At 43.9% G+C, this 22494-nt stretch overlaps 1 protein-coding gene and 1 long non-coding RNA gene across 52 annotated transcripts in view; one reads left to right on the top strand and one right to left on the bottom strand.

The window, feature by feature from the left end:
- The window catches only part of Depdc5 (DEP domain containing 5, GATOR1 subcomplex subunit), a 130124-nt gene that overhangs the window by 78065 nt on the left and 29565 nt on the right, over nucleotides 1-22494 (top strand). For 31 of the 51 annotated variants that reach the window (NM_001107229.1, XM_087583262.1, XM_087583260.1 and 28 more), the window contains 6 exon segments: nucleotides 1092-1209; nucleotides 1684-1851; nucleotides 2625-2844; nucleotides 4427-4560; nucleotides 12813-12918; nucleotides 21682-21833. In NM_001107229.1, coding sequence (NP_001100699.1) covers nucleotides 1092-1209; nucleotides 1684-1851; nucleotides 2625-2844; nucleotides 4427-4560; nucleotides 12813-12918; nucleotides 21682-21833 — 898 coding nt within the window. 51 annotated transcript variants of the gene reach the window in all.
- On the bottom strand, nucleotides 1062-10601 carry LOC148001420 (uncharacterized). The gene is made up of 3 exons (XR_015637516.1): nucleotides 10380-10601; nucleotides 8056-8165; nucleotides 1062-3006 (listed from the first exon to the last, which is right to left on the bottom strand). It is a non-coding gene; the product is annotated as an uncharacterized LOC148001420 (long non-coding RNA).

Raw genomic sequence — 22494 nt, 5'->3', positions numbered from 1 at the left:
ATAGCACAGTTTTATTCTTTTGAACACTTGTCATATTTTTCTGATTCCTTGTCATTCCTGACTCTGCTGTGTTTAATTCAGTTAAACCTACTCTGGGCAAGGCCTTTTTAAAAGGAGCTAATATAAAAATAAACTATATTTAGATTTGGCCTCTTGGAACTTTATTTTAAATTTAAGTTTAATTTGTTCTTGAGGCAAGGATTCACTGTGTTGCCCAGTTTTGCCTCTAACTTCAAGACTCAAGCAATCTGCCTGTCTTAGTGTCCTGGGTTGCTGAAGCTATGGATATGCACTACGGTGCCTGAGTCCGTAAACCTCTTGAGAGTTTTTATTTGGAGAGACACACACCTAAGGAACTACATATAAGATACTCACAAGGCTGGCGGTGTCTGACAGCTTTCTCCAGGAAGTTGCCTTTGATGGTGATATTAATTTACCCATAAGATGGGCTGGAGAGACGGCTCAGCCAGTAAGGGCACTTATGCTATGCTTGATGACCTGAATGAGTTTGATCCCCAGAACCCACATACAGGACAAACTGTCTTCTGACTTCCACATGTGCATGCTATAGTTGACATATGTTCTTAAACTCCTGCACGAATACACAAAAAGTAAATAAGTGTGGACCTTTTTTTTAATCCATAATATTTCAGTTAGTGGTTCAGGAATAGAATGCAGAAGCAGTATCCAAGCAGATGTGTGGGGCAAAAATTGCATAAATAAGTAAGTGCTCCTTTCAGACCGAAGCTGGGAGGAGCCATGGGGAGGAGTTGGAGCGCAGGCCAGGAGGTGAGGACCTAGATGTGCTGGGGTGGATGGAGCTTCGTTCAATCCCACAGTTTCCCCAAACCTATTAACGTTCACTCCAGAGGACTGCATTAGGGTTGGAGTGGGCATCTGAGTGCTTTTAGCACTTTCTTCTCTGATTCGCTATTAGGTGGTTTAATGACGGAATTATCTGACAGTTTCTGGAATTTTATTTTTTAACCAAGAATGAAGCTTCTGTGAGTTGCCTCTCAAAACATTTGTTTCTTCTTTTGTTTCTCTTTATTTGTATCTTTGTGGATAAAAGCAATCATTTTCTCTACCAGGCCTTGTGTCCCGAAACCGCCCTGAAGAGGAGGGCCAGTATTGGCTGAGTATGGGCAGAACCTTCCATAAGGTGACACTTAAGGACAAGATGATCACAGTGACTCGTTACCTTCCCAAGTGAGTCCTTGGACGTTTACTGTCCTCGGTTACCATCTTGAATTTTGTCTATATACTAAATTATGTGTATTAGACAAGATGTGGATAGGAAATAGAATAAGTCCCTTAGAATTTTGGCTTTGCCTTAAAATAACTTTAAGTTTATAGTTTACTACTTCCAAAAGGCAACTGATTCAGTTTATAAAGTATAGCATGATCACATCAAGCATATTAAAGTCAAAGAAAAGAATGATAAGTTTAAGAAGAGCTGAGAAACGTTCATCAGTCTTCTAGGATGGACTGATTTCTGTATTGGGGGACTGAGCCCAGGACAGTACTAAGTAAAGTTCTTGTACAGGATAGTACCAGTACAGTGAGACAGAGAAGGGTGGCGGTGGTCGTGGTGGCGGTGGTCATGGTGGCGGTGGTCGTGGGCAGTGGCAGCGGAGTGCTTGGATGGCTTTTAAGTATCCAGGCATGCCTTTGTCTTTTCAGGTACCCTTATGAATCTGCCCAGATCCATTACACCTACAGCCTCTGCCCTTCCCACTCTGACTCAGAGTTTGTCTCCTGTTGGGTGGAATTCTGCCATGAACGGCTAGAGGAATACAAGTGGAATTACTTAGATCAGTACATTTGTTCTGCCGGCTCCGAAGATTTCAGGTTAGAGAGCGGCTTCACCTTCCCATCCCCGCTGCTTTGGATATGTGCATCTTTTAACACCTTTGTCCTTTTGTCTGATGTCTGTTTTGATTTCCCTAAAATGGGAAGAACAGAACATACCTGCATGTGTTAAGCTCTGTGTGGCTAATTAACAGTGACAGTTACATAGCAGTGTGAGTCTACTCAATGCCACTGGCAAACACAGTTAAAATGGGCTAAAGTGATATATTTTATCGTGTATATTTTATTGCAGTTGGAAGGAGAAACTCAGTTACAATGTGGCTTTTGGTGCAAGTGTCACATAGAATATGAACTCAGTAGAGGAACTGAGGCCCATAGAGATTGTAGGATGTGCCTGAGGCCACCTAGCTACAGCCATGATTCAGCATTGTCTTATGTAAATTAGTCTTTGTGTGTGTGCTCACGTGTGCTTGTGTGCAGAGCTAACATTTTTAGCAAACATAAAGATTCATATTACCCTGTGCTTTTAGCATTCCCTCATTGTCTGGTAGCCTTGTGGCTGTGGTTGTCTCATATGTAATGTTATATAATGTCTCATATATAATCTTTTCTATCTGCTTTGCAATTGAGAGCGGGCAGCTGCTTCACTGGGGGTGGGGGCACAGGGGCGTCTCACGGCTCTGGGGTTAAAGGGAAGCCACCTTGTGGTCTTCCTTGTGATTTTGTGTGTAGTGTCTTGGGGCAGCAAAGCAGGACTACAGAGAGCACCCTGGGAGGCCTTTCTTACCACCACTCTGCCACCTCCACTATAGCTTAATCGAGTCTCTGAAGTTCTGGAGAACCCGATTTCTACTACTGCCAGCCTGTGTCACTGCCACCAAGCGCATCACAGAAGGGGAAGTGCACTGTGACATCTACGGGGACAAACCCCGTGCAGATGAAGATGAGTGGCAGCTTCTAGATGGCTTTATTCGCTTTGTAGAGGGCTTGAACCGCATCCGCAGGCGCCACCGGTCAGACCGCATGATTCGGGTAAGGTTTGTTTCTTGAGCTCCTGGCTCCCGCAGCCAGCCTGGTGCAGTCCATTCCCCTGTTCTCTCATCAGCCAGATGACTTAGCTCATGTGACTACCATGTGGGATCAGCCACATGACTACCCAACATGTGCCTGAAATTCCAGTCAGGATGTTCCCACCTGTTGTTGTAGGATGAAAGAGAGGACATTGGTGCCAACAGTGACTGGACCTTGCTCTATGACTAGCTGCCCCTTCTAGCTGAGGACAGAGCAGCCATTGTGTAATCCCCAAGTGGGACCCCGGATCAGGCACTGAAGTACTGAATTACAGAGTAAAAGCTCTTGAGAGGTTAACAGCAGCTGACCTTCCTTTTAGAAAGTGTCCGTCACTTTCCTTTCAGTCATACACTGCCACTCTGTGGAGAAACTGAGGCTTATGAAGGCTACAGGATAGACCTGAAGCCACCCAGGCAACAACCACAGGCAGATACACAATTGAGCATTTTTTTCTTAAATTAACATATAGTACAATCGACTCGTGTGTGTGTGTGTGTGTGTGTGTGTGTGTGTGTGTGTGTGTGTGTGTACAAAATACAGGAATTCATGTTACCAAACACCACAATCAAAATAAATGGTTAAATGGTTCTGGGCTGGAGAGATGGCTCAGTGGTTAAGAACCCTGACTGCTCTTCCAGAGGTCCTGAGTTCAAATCCCAGCAACCACATGGTGGCTCACAACCATCTGCAATGAGATCTGATGCCCCCTTTGTTGTGTCTGAAGACAGCTACAGCGTACTCATATACATAAAATACATAAATAAATAAATATTTAAAAAAATAAATAAACAAATGGTTCCTCAGAGGTAGACCACCTGCCTGACATTTGACAAACTGACTCTGATCCCCCAACTCAAAGGACAAACAAAACCGATTCATGCTGCCCTTTGCAGTTACAGCCTTCCGATCTCTATCTCCTAGCAACCACTAGTCTTTCCAATGTTTTTAAAACGATATCATACAATATAAAGCCATTTGGGGCTTGCTTCTTTTAATAGCTTTCTGCTTTGGGGTTCATTCTAGTTTGTATATTAGTAGTTCATTAATTCTAATCCTGTGATAGTGGTCCTTCATCAACCCTATTTTTAACCTCAGGCTCCGTTTCCCATATCAGCTACCATCTATCTATACACAAGATCAGTTGTGCATGGAAACATTTAGAATATTTGTGTGAGAAGAGCCAACGTTACTTTGCATTCCAGTTCCAGTGCGATTTGCAGTTACTTGGTTACATCAACCTCTCTGAGCCTTCGCTCCTTCTATGTCCACTGAACACAGAGGCTGTGTCCCTCTGCTGGGTTAGCTGGGTTCCTCTGCTGTGTCCCTCTGCTGGGTTAGCTGTGTTCCTCTGCTGGGTTAGCTGTGTTCCTCTGCTGGGTTAGCTGTGTTCCTCTGCTGGGTTAGCTGTGTCCCTCTGCTGGGTTAGCTGTGTTCCTCTGCTGTGTCCCTCTGCTGGGTCCAAAGAAGCAACAGTGTGAACCGAGAAGCAGGGAAGTCTCAGAGCCCCCTGGGCTAACGAACCGTCTCCTCCTCCATGCTTTAGAAAGGGACTGCCATGAAAGGCTTGCAGATGACCGGGCCCATCTCCGCACACTCTCTCGAGTCAACGGGCCCCCCAGTCGGGAAGAAAGGAACCTCAGCTCTGTCTGCCCTGCTGGAGATGGAGGCTAGTCAGAAGTAAGTACCTGGTTACAAAGGGACCTCTCTCCAGGGACCCAGTAGGCTTTAAGGCATCTCAGGGCCTCAGTTGTCTGACCAAGGTGAAGTATAATTTCCATATGTAGTTCAGAGGTACGGGGCTAGAGAGGTATCTCAGCAGCTAAGAGGAGTAACTGCCTAACTTTAGTTCCCAGCACCCATGCTGGCACCCACATGTTTGCAACTGCAGCTCTAAGGGTTCTACCACCTTCTGTGACCTCTGTGGACACGGTACATACATGGTGTACAGACTTACATGTAAGCAACAGGCATTTACATGAAATAAAGCTAAGTTTGTTTTTTTTAAAGGAAGACATTTACATGGCCAGAAAGTGAAGCTAATACCTGTGGAGTGTCAAATACAAAACAGGCCTGCAGTTAAACACTTGAAGTCTGGCTTTTTATTCAAACTACAGACACAAGATTTGAGCCACAGAACATTTTCTTTAGTTTTTTCTTAAAGTTTGTATGGGTATCATGTATGCATCTCTGTATGTCGCCCATTCCCACACACATGTTATAGAGGCCGAAGGAGGACGCTGCCTGTCCTTCTCTGTCACTCTCTACCTTGTTTCCTCACAAGGTCTCTCACTAAAGCTAGAGCTTAGCCTATTGGCTGGGCCAGCTGGCCATCAGGCTCTCAGACTCTGTCTCCCCCTGTTCCACAGGCCTGAGGTTACAGGCACACCTGCCTATAACTGGCCTTTAAGTAGATGCTGGGGATCTAAACTCATCTCTGTGCTTGTTCGGCAAGCACTCTCTGTTTTAATCAATGGTGCCCACATATGTCTGTGCACCATGTGGGTACCTGATGCCTGCAGAGCCAGAAGACGGACTTAAGGAGGATGGTAACTTAACCAGGGTCATCTGTAAGTGAAACATATGCTCTTAACTACCGAGCCGTCTCCCAGCCCTGTCTATGGTTAATCTTGTTATTATTTTCATTTTTGTATTTGTTTTAAGATAAGTCTGGCAATGTAGCCTAGGTTAGCTTAAAATCTTTGTTGTAGTTTTCTATCATCTCAACCTCGTGGTATGCCTTCCTTAGCCTCCTGGGAGCTGGGATTAGTAGGTATGGACCACCATGCTTGTCTTAATTAGGGAATGGGATCTTGCTATGTTGTCCAAGATGTGCTCAAACTCAAGTGATCTTCCTGCCTCAGCCTCCTGAGTCTCTGGGATGCCAGAGACATCATATCTCCTGGGAGATGGAGGTACGGGTGAGCTGCCTCACGTGGGTGCTTGGAACTGAACTGGGGTCTTCTGTAAGAACAGTGTGCTCTTACAACCACTGAGCCATCTCTCCAGCCTATGTAGCCAGGGATGACTTTGAACTCCTGATCTTTGTGCCTCTACCTCCCACATGACAGAGCTACATGTCTGTGTCACTGTACACAGCCCTCTCCCTGAGGTGACTCGTCTTGCACCTTCAGTCATGCACTTGATTACGTGGCCCCATTATAAATAGCAAATGCTGCAGTTGACAGTACATCATTTGAATGACACCTGGCTTTGTGAGGAGGACATGGAGAGTACCACAGGAACTGGGATATAAGATGGCCGTGCAGTATGCAAAGAGTTTCTGGGGGAAGGTGGAACCCAGCAAAAAGAGGAAGCATTACTATGTATGTGCAGATGAGTCCTGTCCACTCTCATCCCCCAAGGTAGATTTGCTTCCCTTGTCTGCTTGCCTGCTTCTTGGACCTACATCAGTCAGATTACCTGACAGTTTTCTACTGAGGATGGAGGATTTCAGTCTGCTGGTTTCATTGTAGATATGTAGTTTATGAAGTTATAGAAGGTGGGATGATGGGGGCTCCTTGTACAGATGTTATGCGGTGGGGTTCGGGGAGGCCCTGTCTACCCTATTGTATGGTTCCATGTTGCATCTAGTAAGAACTCTCACACATTGGCTTCAGAAAGTAGAGGTGATTGGGCAAGAGGGCTTGAGGTATGGAAAATTCATCTGGAGACAGTGTGGAGAGTCGAATAGCAGGCCTCCCTTCCATGGTCTCGTAGCGGGAGGATTCACTTAGCACATTTGGTTTTGTTATAATGAAAAGTTTGAAACAGATGGAAAAATGTGGACTGAGTCGAATGGTAAGTCCCTCTCTAGTTACCCGTTGCAGTGGTCATCTGCCCTTGGCCACTCCTGTTTGATTTATAGCCCGTGGATCTTTATATTTTTATATTCCCTTTTATTTCTCAATCCCACTCTTATCTCAATTACACTCTTATCTGTAATAAATTTGTTTTCTTTTAAAAAAAATACCAAACCAGGATGGCAAGATGATTCAGCAGGTCAAAGTATTTGCCACCAAGACTTATGGCGTGGGTTTTATTCCTGGGACCCACATTGTGGCATTGAGAATTGACCCATGAAAGTTGTCCTCTGACTTCAACACTTGTACTGTGGCAGGTGTGCTCCCAGTTAAAAAATGTGACTTGAAAAAAGTTAATATAATATCCTAATTTATTATAAAATTATAATTCCTTAATATTATAAAATATGTTTTCAGTGTCTTTGGCAAAAATATGTCTCTTAGTTAGGGATCTTATTGCTGTGATTTAAACACTGTGACCAAAAGCATCTTGGGGAGATTTCTTTGACTTATGCTTCCACATCACTGTTCATCATTGATGGAAGTCAGGACAGCCACCCCAGCAGGACTAGAACTGCTGCAGAGGTCAGGGAGGGGTGCTGCCTACTGCCTTGCGTCTCATGGCTTGCTCAGCCTTATTTCTTTTTTTTTTTTTTATTAACTTGAGTATTTCTTATATACATTTCGAGTGTTATTCCCTTTCCCGGTTTCCGGGCAAACATCCCCCTCCCCCCTCCCCTTCCTTATGGGTGTTCCCCTCCCAACCCTCCCCCCATTACCGCCCTCCCCCCATAGACTAGTTCACTGGGGGTTCAGTCTTAGCAGGACCCAGGGCTTCCCTTTCCACTGGTGCTCTTACTAGGATATTCATTGCTACCTATGAGGTCAGAGTCCAGGGTCAGTCCATGTATAGTCTTTAGGTAGTGGCTTAGTCCCTGGAAGCTCTGGTTGCTTGGCATTGTTGTACATATGGGGTCTCGAGCCCCTTCAAGCTCTTCCAGTTCTTTCTCTGATTCCTTCAATAGGGGACCTATTCTCAGTTCAGTGGTTTGCTGCTGGCATTCGCCTCTGTATTTTCAGCCTTATTTCTTATAGAGCCCAGAACCACCAGCCTAGGGATGGCACCACTCATAGTGAACTGGGCCTGTCCCAAAATCACTGATTAAGAACATGCACTATAGGCTCGCCTTCAGCCTAAGTGTCCAGAGGCATTTCCTCAGTGGGCGTTCCCTCTGAGATGGCTCTAGCCTGCACGGTGTGTTTTCAGGGATGAGTCCCACGCCTAGAATGGTTGGTGGGTGGGTGCCAGGAGGTAGGGTTTGGTTGCAAGGAAAGGTCTATAGATAGAGAGGTGCAAACAAAAACAGAATACCTGTAAGCCTGCAGATGGGAAAGTGGCAAGATGAGTCCTCCTGAGAGCGCTGGGCTCTTGTTGGGAAGACCAGGAAAGGCCTCCGGATTCTGCCAGCAGGTTCTCCCTGACTTCAGAGAAGAACGAGAAACATGTTTCTGGGAGTGGTGTGAAAATGGAGGTAAAAAATATCTTAATTTAATTTGTCGGTGAGTCACTATTTAGTATGCACCAATGAGCCTCTTTCTGCTCAGACTGGGAAAAGCAAGCCATCTTGTGCTTTTAGCATTCCCTGGGGTGGATGATGAGGCTTTCAGCTAACCCATGACAAGAGCCAGGTCAGAGATTTGAGGCACTTCCTTGCCCCAGATGACTGCTCCTGGCTGATGTGCTTGGTTTTGGGGAGACTGAAGGTAGATTAACTACACAGTGCTTTTTTTTTTCTTTTTTGGTTTTTCAAGACAGGGTTTCTTTGTGTAGCCCTGGCTGTCCTAGAACTCACTCTGTAGATCAGGCTGGCCTTGAACTCACAGAGATCTTGCCTCTGACTCCTGAGAGCTGGGATTAAAGCTTGTTTGCTTTTCTCTCTCTTCTACTATAGTAAGCAGATTCAGTTGTATTTGTTGTGAAGGCCAGCATTACAGGAACATGAGAAAGGGCTTTCTTTTTATAGTCTTGCTGACTTACTATAACTGTCTCCTCCGGTTCCCTGCCGGCCTTTATCCATATGCACATTCCCTTCATCAGACTCTTGTTGAGAGTCAGCTCCATGCTGACTAACAGCAGTGGGTTAGCCTGGGCAGCAGATAGTGGCCTGAAACCTTTTCTGCTTTTATGGGATGAGGATATCCCAATGTAGACAGACATTCTCATTCTATGCAGAATGGCTTCATGCTAAAAATAGTTTAACAGTGTGATAGTGCCCCACCCACCTATAAGTAAAAGATGTTTGCTTCCTTGTATCTTGTGTTTAGTATAAACTGACTTCCTCCTGCCAATCACATGGTGCAGGCTTTGTGTAGGACTGGCTGCTTTCCCTCCTTCCTCAGAATACACTGTGCCCTGTACATGTTCTCACATCTACGTGTATTCACTGTAGCAGGTTCTGAACTATTGGACAGGAACAGTCTCACCCAGGTATGAATGCCTTCCTGGTGTGGGGTTAGCACCTAGAAACCAGTTCACTCAATGCGGGTGGTTATGTGCATATGAGGCATCTGAGGCTGCCATTGCTGTCCCAGTCATAGCCCATTGTTGCAGCCATCAATACATGCCAAAGAAAGTCATAGTGTGTGCTTGCGGATGTAACTGGGAAGAAAACTGAGTGAAGAATATATTGTAGTGTGATAGAGAAATACAGTTTGATATTGGCGGACAAAGATGAGAAGCAAGTGTGTCTTCTGCTTCTCCTATAAAGTGTACCTCAGAATAACCAAGTAGTTGCAGATTTTTTTTCTTTCTAAAATATTCTTGCTAATAAATAACAGAATGCTAGAATATCACTGTATCAATGTAGAATATTCACTAAAGAATTAAAGGAACTGGGGACTCATCAGTACACAGCTCACAGAGGAAGAATCCTTGCCCCCCAGTTGAACCTAAATCTAACTAAACTTTTAGGTCTAGCTCATAGTCCTCAGGAAGTCCAAGGAAGAAAGCGTGAACAATAAAGGACTCAGCACATCTGGACTGTATACATCATGGGGTAAGCTGCAAGGGTAGGAGTGAGGCGTTCACCTTCAAAGAGATGGAAGAGATTTTTCAACTGCAGACACGGGCCTTCACAGACTCTTGTTTTGGACACACTAACATTTTTGAGATAGTTGGGCAAATATTTGGTTGTGGTTACGTTTCTTTAAAGGTTATTTTCTTTTAGAGATATTGCTGTGGTACAGCTAAAATGACATGTGAATGATTTGTTTCTAGGTAATTAGCATGAGTAGACAGGGAAATAGAGGAAACAATTTTCGAGTATGTAATTTTAATGGCTGAACATGCAGGGTTGCCTATAAATTATCCTCTCCTTTTATGTATTTTACCTTTTATTTATATTTGATTATCTCACAGCCAGGTAGCAAAAGTGGTAGAGCACTTGCCGTGGTGGACATGAGAACATGGGCTTGATCTCTTCATCCACCCACCCCACCCCCACCCACCCCACCCACCCACGTAGAGTCAGAATGAAAAATGCTACAGATTAGGTTGCCGGGGAAACAGACCAAAATATGATGTAAGCTATTTATTAAGGAGAATTCTTAGGTTTAACACCTCTGGGAAGGAGTGGAAAGAAACAGATTTGGGCACTGTACAGTCACATACCCAGTGACAGCCTCAGTGGTACTTACGTGGGCACTGGAACTAGAGGGTGCAGCTTTCAGCGGTAACGCAGATGTTGACAACACAGCTTTCCTTGACTGTGGCTGTTCAGGGGAGGGGCATGAGCTTAGGCCAGCACGCTCTGCAGTTGGTGCTGTCCCTGCCACTTATATAATGTGCCCGTCTGCGGAAAAGGATAGGCTAAGAATTCGGCTGTGCAGTACTCATCGCAGCAGTCCAATGGGTCCTCTGCATCCCCCAGAATCAACCTGGGAGGAGGACAGAGCCAACCCCTGTAGATTGTTCTCCAACTTCGAACACGGGTTTTGTGGCATGTGCTACACCACACCCCAGTAAATAAATGTAGAATTCTTTTCTTTTACACAAAGTCTGTACTAAATGCATAGACTTTTTTCTGATCCCCTGAACGGTGCTGTGTGATATGGTATTTATATTATATTGGTTATCATAAGTAATATAAAGTAGTTTAAAGTATATGGAGGATTTAAAAAACAACAACCCAGTCATGGTAACACATGCCTATCATTCCCATACTAGAGAGGTAAAAGCAGGACACTTAGGAACTCTGGATCATCCTTAGCTACATAGAAAGTTGGAGGCTAGCCTGAGCTGCATGAAACCCTGTCTCAAAAAAGATGAAGGGGCTGGAGAGATGGCTCGGTAGTTAAGAGCACTGGCTGCTCTTGCAGAGGACCCAGTCTTCTGGGAGTTAGTGTATCCACATGGGGATGTGAGTCACCTCACAGATAACTGGAGGAGATTCTCTTCATATTACAGCAGTGGTAAAACTGCATGAGTCTTTTCAAATTTACCAAATAATAGAATGAGATCTGTAAACACCATACAGGAGCTTACAGTGAATTTTCAGGGGATCAAGGTATTGGGGATTAAGTACACGGCCTTGCCCGTGCTCAGCAAGACTTTTACTACTGAACTGTATCTTTAGCTCTTGCTTTTTGTTTTTGATATGTATCTTAGGCTGGGCTTGAACTCGTGATCCTCCTGGCTCAGCCCCCCAGTGCTGGGATTATAGCTTTGTGCTACCATGATCAGGTTTCTTTCTTTCTTTTTTTAAATCTCCCATATACTTTAAACCATCTTTACATTACTCATTATATACTGCATTTGATTAATTTTAGTTGGGAAAAAATTGGAAACCAAACATGTAGCTATGCATTAATCTACATTAGAACTGAGATAAGATGAGATATCATAAGAAAGTCATATTTCTCTTACTTTATGACTTGGGGAAGGAGGGAATACAATTATGTCAGAAAAATTAACATAAATCCCTTAAAAGTATACAGAACTAACACGTAGCCCTCTAGTTAGTAGATATTGCATGTTACTGCAGTGCTGATTTTAGAATGTCTTGTTGGATGAGTGAGGTCTTGCTCTGTTACCTAGACTGTCCTGAAACTTCTAGTCTCAAGCGATCATCTTAGTCAGCCTGTCTTTAATGTGTATGGGTGTTTTATCTACATGTATGTCTGGGTTACCACATTCATGTCTGATGTTCGAGGAGGCCTGAAAAAAGTATTAGATCCTCTGAAACTGAAGTTAAACCACCATGTGGGTGCTGGAAATTAAACCTAGGTCTTCCTGAAGAATAGCTTTTGCCTTAATCACTGAGCCATCTCTCTACACTCAAATGATTTTCTAAAACTAAAATTTTAGTATAAAAAAGGTTTTAAACAACATGGGTTTTGTTATTAAGTATTCATACATGTATCATGCCTTGCCCATAATCCCACTCCCTGTACTTCGTGTCTTCCCCTTGTCCTATTCTGCTTCCTCCCCTCATTTATGCCGTATGTATGTATGTATGTATGTATGTATGTATGTATATATACACTTCTTATTTTTGGTCTTTTTGAGACAGGGTCTCTATTATACAGCTCTGGCTGTTCTGAAACTCTATGTAGACCAAGCCATCCTCAAGCTCACAGAGATCCACCTGGGATTGAAAGTATGCGACACCACACCCTGCTTCTTGGAATGCTTTTTATTTTCTATTACATTTATTGGGAAGGGAAAGCATACGTGGTACAGCACGTGTGGGAGGTCAGAGGACAACTTAAAGAAGTTAGTTCTTTTCTTCCACCGTGTGGTTCAGTGATCCAACTCAGGCTGGTAGACTTGGTGGCAAGCACCTTTACCCATTGAGCCATCTCACCAGTCCTAGAAAGTTCTTTAACTGGACCATTTTATCATATACTGTGCAGGTTGTTTATGACAATTTAATTGCCTGGGCAGAGAAACCTGTCTTGGGCATGGGGAGCAGTTAATGGTGTTAAGCGTTCCAGGTAGGGCCTGAAGGAAAAGCAAGGCAGAAAGAAGCTTGTTTCAAAGGTGGAAATAGCAGTGCTGTCCTCCTGTAGACTAATTTGGATTCTTCTGATCTCTCAGCAAACTGTAGTCATATATTTTACTTCCTCCAGGAGCCTAGGAGAACAGCAGACAAGTGTGCATGGGAAAAGCTCTACTCAGCCAGCTGAGAACAGCAGTGTTGCCATGACTCCCACCTATGTGGACAGCCCACGCAAGGTAAGGGTGGCTCACCAGCTGGGGACTGATGCGGCGTGCTCTCCAGGGCCATGAGTGCAGGATCAACTGTGCTGATGCTGGAGATAAACTCTCCCTCAAACCCTCTTTAGGTTCTGTTACCCTTCATCACAGAACCTTCTCGTTCTGGCAGAGTGGATTTCTACTCAGGCGCAGTATGCGAATCACACAGACTGAGATCTGACGTGAGCTTTGCCGTTTGCCGTGTAGTTTTTCTCCAGTGTCCCCATTCACTCTACTGGAGGGCACTGGAAATCCCTGAAGCACAGTCCGCACAAGCCTGTTCTGTTTTGATCACACAATTCCTATTCCTTGTTGGTTTGGTTGAAGACTCCTGAGAAATACTTGGAAAGAAAAACGCAAACAAAACTTTGAGACTCTAGGCCTTTGTTAGGCCTAGCAAGTGCAACAGAATGGCAGACAACCCTAGGTCTGACTTTTGTGTCTTCTAGGAAGTTCAGACGCATTATTTTGTGTGGAGGGTGAGCTGATTCTGTGGTCTCTTATCTAGCTTTTACTAACTTAATATTTATTAATTTTACTCATATCATAAAAGTTTTCCATGTCATTTTTTAAGGTTTTTTTTTTCCTTTTAAGTTTTAGGTATTCAACCAAAGCCTTTTACACGCTAGGCAACTAGTCTACAACTGAACTAAACTCTCAGTCCCTGAGATATATGTCGAAAGTAACTTGTGCTAGAGCTTAGAGGTAGAGCATTCAGTTTACATACTCAAGACCTTGGGTTTGGTTCCCAAACTACATACACACAGAAAGCTTGTTTAAAGCTTGTTTAAATCTCATCTTGGAGGTAAATTTTAGCTGGGTGTGGTAGGGCATGCCCTTAATCCCAGCACCCAGGGAGCAGAGGCAGGCAGGTCTCTGTGAGTTGGAGGATAGCCTGGTCTACAGAGTGAGTTCCAGGATAGTCAGAACTATAGAGAGGATCTGGGGTAAGGGCAGATTTACCAATTGTATAGAATTTAATCTATGGTATGTAAAATTCTAAATGGTGCTAATGAACTTCTTTAAGGCAGTTATTTGGCTATAGATCTGATTAATTACCTTCATATAAATTACTAGAATTATACTCTAGGGATTAAAATATGAGAGAAGTATCAACCAAAACTGTAGGCAGCTTGGAGGCTGTGGAACAGAGATCAGCAACTCTGTGTGGATTTAAGGCTTCATGGCAAAATAAAGGTACTGAATAAGTACTTCAATAACCATCTCAAATCATAAAGGCTATTCTTTGCTCATAGCCTGTGAAGACCAGGTGAGTGATCAGATCTACTCTTTTTTTTTTTTAAAGATTTATTTATTAACTTTATATACATATACTGTAGCTGTCCTCAGACACACCAGAAGAGGGTATCAGATCTCATTACAGGTGGTCATGAGCCACCATGTGGTTGCTGGGATTTGAACTCAGGACCTCTGGAAGAGCAGTCAGTGCTCTTAACCACTGAGCCACCTCTCCAGCCCCCAGATCTACTCTTTAAGTGGTGGTTTACTAACCCTGCTCAAAGGAATATCTTTAGATCCCAAAGAGAGTCTATGTACAAAGGAACTTTCTTTTGGCCCAAAACAAAACAAGACCAAAAAAACCCCTTGGTCTCGTTTCTGTGGCATAGGTCTTAGTATCATCAGTGCCTCAGGTGTTATATTCAGGGATGGCTCATGCCTCCCAGGCCTTTTCTGACCTCTATACATATGTCATTTCTCAGCGTTGGAGATGGAGCCTAAGGTAAGGTGGGAAAGTAAAGAGACTGTAGGAAGGTTGAAGTGCACTCGAGATCACAAACTGGGCTGCTCCTCAGGATGCTCACTTTCCTCATCTGACCTCTGGAAGCCATGGTGCTGGGGTGTGTCTTCCAAGATTAGAGAACCAGACGCAAAAATCCCACGAGAAGCCCTGCAAGCATGCCTGGAAAGCACCTCTTCCGGTGTCTATGATACATCTACATTTTCAGCCATGCCTTTGCACGGTGTGCTTCTGAAGTCTGCAGTGGCTGTTAGGAGATGCTGGCGTGATGATAAAAGAAAGGAACACAGGGGTTGGGGATTTAGCTCAGTGGTAGAGCGCTTGCCTAGCAAGTGCAAGGCCCTGGGTTCGGTTCCCAGCTCCGAAAAAAAGAACCAAAAAAAAAAAAAAAAAAAAAAAAGGAACATCAAATGTCTCCATTATTTTACTAGAACTGAAGGAGAGTAGCAACCTTGGTCAGTTGCCACTCCTGCACTGATGACAGTCATTCCTGCAAGGCAAAGGCTTGAAGGACCAGAAGATCATTGAGACTCCTCTTTGTCCTTTTACTTTTCAAATGCCTCAGCATTTAAACCCAGCCCTAAGTAGAGAGGGGCGACTGCTTCAGGAAGCCGGAGCATTAGTGCTGACTTTGACTCGTTACTCAGGCAGTAGAGGAGCAGGTACTGCCGCCTTTAACCCCCCACACGCACAGATTACGCAGGGCTTTTCTCTTGATTGATTCTTTGCCACCACATTCAGTAACTAACAGGCAGAAGACATATTAGGTTCCAGTGTCTCTCCTAGAGGGCTGTTACCCAGGCAGAAGGGCAAGATGTCTCTGTTCCCTACACTGCTTTGGGGCTGTCCCTCTTCCTTGCACTGATCTGAAGGAAGTCAGAAGCATTCAATCCGTAGGTACACAAGGAGCTTGGCTGTAGCTTCCAGCTCGTGTGCCTTTGCCCACGTGGATGGTATTTTGCTGACTGAGGTGTGGTTTCTTGCTTGTGCTTTGCATTTGGATATTGTCTTTCTGGGTCAGTCCTGCTCCCTGTTCCAGCCCCACCCTATCCCCCCACGTCCTAATTTTTCTTCTTCCCTCCTTGTTTTCATTTATTTATTTACTTGTTTTTCATCCCCCTCTCCTGTTCTCATACACAATCCATTTCTTGGCTCCCTTGCACCTGCTGCTGCTGCTGTTGCTTCCTCCTCCTCTGACTTCAGGACGGGGCCTTCTTTATGGAGTTTGTCCGCAGCCCACGCACAGCATCATCTGCCTTCTACCCTCAGGTTAGTCCAAACTCCTGCCTGTGCATGCCCATCCTGTTGGCAGAAGGCTCAGGCTGGCCTTCTGTTTACCTCTGAGCAGATAAAATTGGACTGAATCTAAATTTGAGGGGCAGCTGAAATTGGCTTTGTCTCTAAGGTGTCTTGGTGTTCACACAGCAAAGGAGAATGGGAGAGATTCCTGTGCGAGGACAGCCTGCCACACCTGCACCAGACCATTGCTTCTCATGGCTGCTGTGTGGGTCACTCAATTGCCATGAACCTCATTGTCGCCACATTGCATCCTCTGCCCCCTTATATTTTATAGGCATCATGACGTGTGTATTTAAGGACTGAACACTTATTTTTCTCCTCTTCATACAGCCAAGATAAATTTAAAACAGTATGGCAGGAAATGGTGGGAAACAAGAACCCCATCATTTATAAATAGGCATGAGCTATATCATAGGCTAACAGTGTGTGGTCCCACAGCTCACTTGCTCTCTGACCTTCATTTATTTGGGATGAAGTCATCCAGGCCTTAAAATTCTTTACCTACCATATGCCTAGCACACCATCTCATTTCACCTTAGAACATAACCTAGCAGTTAAGTAAAAGTGTTACTCTGGTTTATAAGTGGAGAAATAAAGGGCAAAGAAGTTGCTTTCTACAGTACAGAGAACTGGGATTTAAACCCATGACCCACAAAACTTCACTCCAAACCCACTGTGTAATTAGCACTAGTAATTACTGTTTTTACTGCTCTTTGAAGGCAAATAGGGCTCCCTGCTCTTTATGGAGGTTTCTAAGTATTATATGAAACTGACTGAGCTGTAGAGAACTAGTAACAGAGATCTGAAAAAATGACCAGGGTTATGCAAAGTGGGTCTAGCTAAGGAGAAAAGGACTTACTTGTCAGGCTCAGTAGAGAGGGTAAGGAGTCCTTCTTTACTGAATCTCAGAAAAGCAGCTCACTGAGCTTCCACTTGGCCAGTGCTTCATAAATAGAATCTTTGTAACAGCCTATGATGGTGGGAGGTCAGTGTCATAGGGGAATTAGTGATTCTACTCTACCCGTTTGAATGAGACATGTTTATCTCTCCTGGTGTTGTAAAATCTAATCCTCACTGTAAGAGGAAATAGTAACTTAACAGTGATTTTAAATGGTGTCATTTTGAGTATTAGAAACAACAAACGTTTTCAACAAATTACATGGAGTGAGTTCATAACAAGCTTATTTCTGATCATAGTGCAAATAAGCTTTTGTTAGTCATTAGAAACAGTAGAAAACATCTATATGTTTAGAAATGAACACACTTCTAATCTTGCATATGTAAATGAACAGCATGAGCTCTAATCATTAGTCATGATTAATTAGAATTAGTATAATTGGCCCTCTACATCCATCCATCATCAACCATAGATCAAAAATATTGGGGAGGAAAAATTATGTCTATTCTGAACAGGTACAGACTTTTTTCCTGTAGCCTAGTCTTCAGACAGTGTAATGTAGCAGCTGCTTCATAGCTGTTCTCCACTTTAGGTATTAAAAGTCAGTTAGAGGGGCTGGGGATTTAGCTCAGTGGTAGAGCGCTTGCCTAGCAGGCGCAAGGCCCTGGGTTCGGTCCCCAGCTCCGGAAAAAAAAAAAAAAAGTCAATTAGAGATGATTTAGATTTATGCTAGTATGTCCAACCCGCATGTGGGCTTCATGTGCTACAGGACAGCTCTGAGTTCATCCCGATATGAAATCATATAATTTTTTTAAAATTCTGTGTTTTGTTTTGTAACTGGACTGTGTGATTCTAGTGTTTGACTTTGTAGGTGACCTGTGTTGTGTTGAAATGTCAGAAGGTTGAACTTGTGAATGCACACAGGGTGACTTGCATAGATAGGTTATCCACAAATACTGTCATTTTGAGAGATTTGATCGTCCATGAAGAGGAGGGTGAATGGCTGTGATCTAAATATACCGTATTCATGTATGAAATTACCAAAGAGTAATAAGCAATATGCATTAATTGACATAATTCAATTTTAGTCACACTTTGCTGTAAAAACACCATTACCTCCAAGAAATGAAATCCCATAGATGAAGAAATAGATTCTAAAACATAATTGGTTCTAAAGTACAGTTTGTACAGAAGCACCTTGACATTGTACCAAAGCCAAGATTTGTAAGTAGCTTTCTTGCTCTACCATATTTTAGAACATTTATGTCACATGGTTTTGTTTATTTTATAATAACAAAAATAACAAGAACAAAGGTGTGCAACCGTATGCAGAAAGAGTGCTTAGGGACTTTGGTAAGAGTCAAATTTTAACTTATCTGTCTTTTTTGTTGTTGGTTTTAAGACTGGGCCTCTATAAAACTCTGGCTGCTCTAGAACTCACACTCTGTAGACCAGGCTGCCTTAAATTCACAGAGATACATTTGCCTCTTCCTCTGAGTGCTGGGATTAATGGTATGAGACACCACACCTGGCTTTATTTACACATATTTTTACAGCCATTCACCCTCTTCTTCACCCTACATCTCCCTCACAACTTCTCTTGGGACTCTTGCAAAGGTAGGTGTGTGTGTGTGTGTGTGTGTGTGTGTGTGTGTGTGTGTGTACGTGTACATGCATGCGCCCGTGTGTGCACATGCACATGCTGAGATAGGGTTTCACTCTGTAGCCCTGGCTGTTCTAGAACTCACCCTGAAGACCATGCCGACCTAAGAGATCTGCCTGCCTCTGTCTCCAGAGCACTGGGATTAAAGGCGTGAGCTACCGCTGCCCAGCCCTTTCTTTTGTAATAGCCCACTAAGTCTAAGTAGTGCTTCCTTCTTCCCTGTATAAAAATATGTCTGTGAGGGAAACCCAAGGGAAAAACAATATAGGGTAAGACCTTGTAAAGCACCTACAACTTTGAGCTAATTTCAGCTCTAAGCTTCCTGTAGCCAAAGTGTGGGAAGCAGCTTCCTGAGGTTCTGAGTGGTCAGGAAAAAAAGACAACACCGTTTTCAGGAAAACATGGCTTTTTCTGGTGTAGGACCTGAGCAAATTGTCCATGAAAGATAGGATATGTGTAATACAGAGCAGAAGTCAGGCATTCAAGGCAAACCTGGCCCACCATTTTGCTCTTGTAAATAAAACTTTCTGGGACATACACAGGCACACATACACCACCTCTTTTTGCCTGTTGTTCCTTTGTTTTTGTTTTGAGACATTGTCTCACACAGCCCATCTAGTCTGTTCTGGAACTTACCATGTAGTCGAGGATGGTATTGAACTATTGATCCCTTGGTCATGTGTTCACCACCACACCCAGCTCATTTTGTTACTTTGCTTTCTTGGGTTGGTTGGTTTTGGCTGTTGACTCACGAATGGCTGCTTCAGTATTCTTCAATATTCTTTTTTTTTTTCTCTTTTCTTTTCTTCGGAGCTGGGGACCGAACCCAGGGCCTTGCGCTTGCTAGGCAAGCGCTCTACCACTGAGCTAAATCCCCAACCCCTTCAATATTCTTTTTTAAAAAGAATTATTTATTTTATGTACATGAGTACACTGTCGCTGTCTTTAGACACACCAGAGGAGGGCATCGGATCCCATTACAGATGGTTGTGAGCCACCATGTGGTTGCCGGGAATTGAACTCAGGACCTCTGGAAGAGCAGTCAGTGCTCTTAACCACTGAACCGTCTCTTCAGCAACATACTTCAATATTCTTATGAAGAGTTGCAACAGAGATGTAGCTCACGAAGCACAACGTGTTTAATAACTGGAAGATGTTGGCCTGTCCAGAGCCTCGGTGGTGGCTGTGCACCGATGGTGCCTGGACTGCAGCTGCCTCTTGCTCTACTTCTCTGGGTGGTGATGGTACCCATTGAAGCCTATGTGGTCGGCTTTTTTTGTTTGTTTTGTTTTTCTTAAATCATTGAACCTTGCAGTGGGAAAGTACAGTGATTCTGTTAGAGCCAGGGCAATTCTTTATTTCGTGGAACAGCTGATAATATCTAGAAACATTTTAAACACGTCTGTGTGTAGCATTACTGGCATCTAATGTGTGGGGTTGGGGCAGTGCACAGGCCACCCTGGGACAAAGATTCATTGGATCCCAGGTGGCCGTAGTGCTGAGATGACAAAGCCTGTTGAAAAATAGGTATTTACATCATGTAACAAAATATCTGATAAGAGAAGGCTCTGTCTGGAGGACTTATTCAAGAACTGTAAGTTGAGGCTTTTATTGTTTTGCAGAAGTGAGCTGAAAGGGTTAGTCATTCTTTGTAAATATTTGGTCTGAGATGTGATTATTAGTGATGCCGTGGGGATGTAGGTGAGTGGGACTTAGTTCTGCACTTTAGGAACCTTAAATGCAATGAGACAAGCAGACCACTTTCCTTCAGCAGGCTCACTCTACCACTTGGAAACCATCGTGGTGATAATTAAGAAACATTAAGGTAACTTGCAGGTCTTGACCCCTTTAGGGGTCAAACAACCCTTTTGTGTGGGGGGTATATATCAGATATCCTGCCTAACAGATATTTACATTGCAATTTATAACAGTAGCAAAATTGCAATCATGAAGTAGCAATGAAAATAATTTTGTGGTTGAGGGTCATCACGACCTTAACTATATTAAAGGACCGTAGCATGAGGAGGGTTGGGAAACATGAAGACCTATTGAGGTGGGTTTTTAGCCAGTGAAATAAGGAACCACAGGACCACAGAACTCATAGTACTGTACAAAGAAAGTTATTTGACTGAAAGTGTAGACTTGGTGAATGGCTGACATTGTGTGGAGATCACAACTCAGACAGATATTCTCTAGCGTTAGTTCACAGTGTGTTGGCTCAGAGACGTGTAAGATTTCAGAGTAACAGGGTAACTAGGTTGGAATTGGTTTTTAGAAAGATGCAAGCGGATGTTAATGGCTCATAGGTGGTTCTCAGGAGAAAGGCTGTAGTTGTAGGCCAGTTACGATCCTATTCCTCCCTCCCAGGTAGAGGGAGAGACTGACCTATGCATGTGAGTTTCCCAAGGGGAGGCCAGAGGGATAGGCCTCTCAGGGTGAAGCTAGAGTAGAAAGCTTGCTTAGAGATGCCCCTGAGGTTTTAACTGTCAAAGCTGAATGAACCACTGACAGGTACCGGAAGGCTGCCAGGGTAGATAAAAAGTGCCTCCTGGGATGCCCACCCATTTGTCCTCTCCAAATTTCTTTTCCTCCTCTGGCTCTCCTAAGATCCTGACTTCTCTCTTCTTTGTTTCTTTTTTGAGGCAGGGTCTCATTATGTAGCTCTGGCTGACCTGGAACTTTCCATGTAGACCAGGCTAGCCTCGAACTCACAGAGAGCCTCCTGCACTACTTTGCCCAGTTTTCTGTGTTCTTTTCACAGGGAGTGTCCTTCAGTGTCTGTCTTGTGGTTTGAGTCTGGTACTGAAGCTATGACTGTGGTTCTAGGGTTACTGTGATTGACTGGCTTCTGTCTGCCTTGGTTTAGAGGAAGTGAGTCTTTAATTTCTCTGACAAGGTAGTATACCCAGGACTGGGTGTGGTCTCTAGACTCTTGGCTCTTCCACCAGGGACCAGTGGGGACTGAGGATGGAGAAATGGAAAAGACCCTATGTATAAGTAGCCTTACTGTACGTGCATGAATATGTATAAAATGTGTGTTGACTTTATAAACCAGTATAGCTTATTTACTGTTTACCTTTGGATAATTTTGGATCCATGTACTAACTTTTTACCCTTCTGCAGGCATCTGTGGACCAAACAGCTCCTCTGGTGTTGGACAGCACCAGTTTAGGGGTCAGCACGTGCCAGTCCGTGGATAGAGGCAATAACCAGACCTTTGGGAACTCCCAGAACATAGAACAGGCCTTTCCCTCTACAGGCTCTGGAGACGGCAGGTGAGCTGCAGAATAACCAAACTGACACTCTCATTGGCTGGGAAAGTTTAACCAAAAGTGTAGCAGTTGGGAGTCCAAAGCTCTTGCCATGTTCTAACTGCTCCAAGTCATGTGGGACTTGAAGGATTCAGTACTTACGACCAAGTGGTAGGGTGTAGGATCTGAGTTCTCTCAGAGATGCTGAAAGTATCAGACATCTTGTCAGTTCTGTTCATAACGCCTTGCACAAGTGCAGGCCGGTCAGGAAATGCACTAGCAGTGGATCAGGATCAGTCACAGAGAAGGGTACTGTCTGTGCCTCATTTGCTTAGTACGCGTCCAAGCTTTTCTTTTTTTTTTTTTATTTTTAAAGGCAGGGTTTCTCTATTATGTAGCTCTGGCTGTCCTGGAACTTGCTCTGTAGATCAGGCTGGCCTCAGACTCACAAAGACCCACTGCCTCTGCCTCCTGAGTGCTGCTGACATTAAGGTAGATGTCACAATGTCGCAGTTGATGGGATGGCACAGTCTGTAAAGACACTTGCCTTGCAAGCCTACTGGCTTAAATGTGACCCTGGAACCTATGCAAAGGGAGAAAGAAAGAACTAACTCCACAAAGTTGCCAGTTTTGAGAAAGCTTTTTCTGTCTTTCTTGGCTGTGTTTGCTTTGTGGCAGTTCTACT

Source organism: Rattus norvegicus, chromosome 14 (genome assembly GCF_021556685.1).
Source record: "Rattus norvegicus strain SHRSP/BbbUtx chromosome 14, alternate assembly SHRSP_T2T, whole genome shotgun sequence".
Lineage (NCBI taxonomy): Eukaryota > Metazoa > Chordata > Mammalia > Rodentia > Muridae > Rattus > Rattus norvegicus.
Note: the sequence above shows the minus strand (reverse complement) of the source record. Positions and strands in the feature narration are given on the sequence as shown.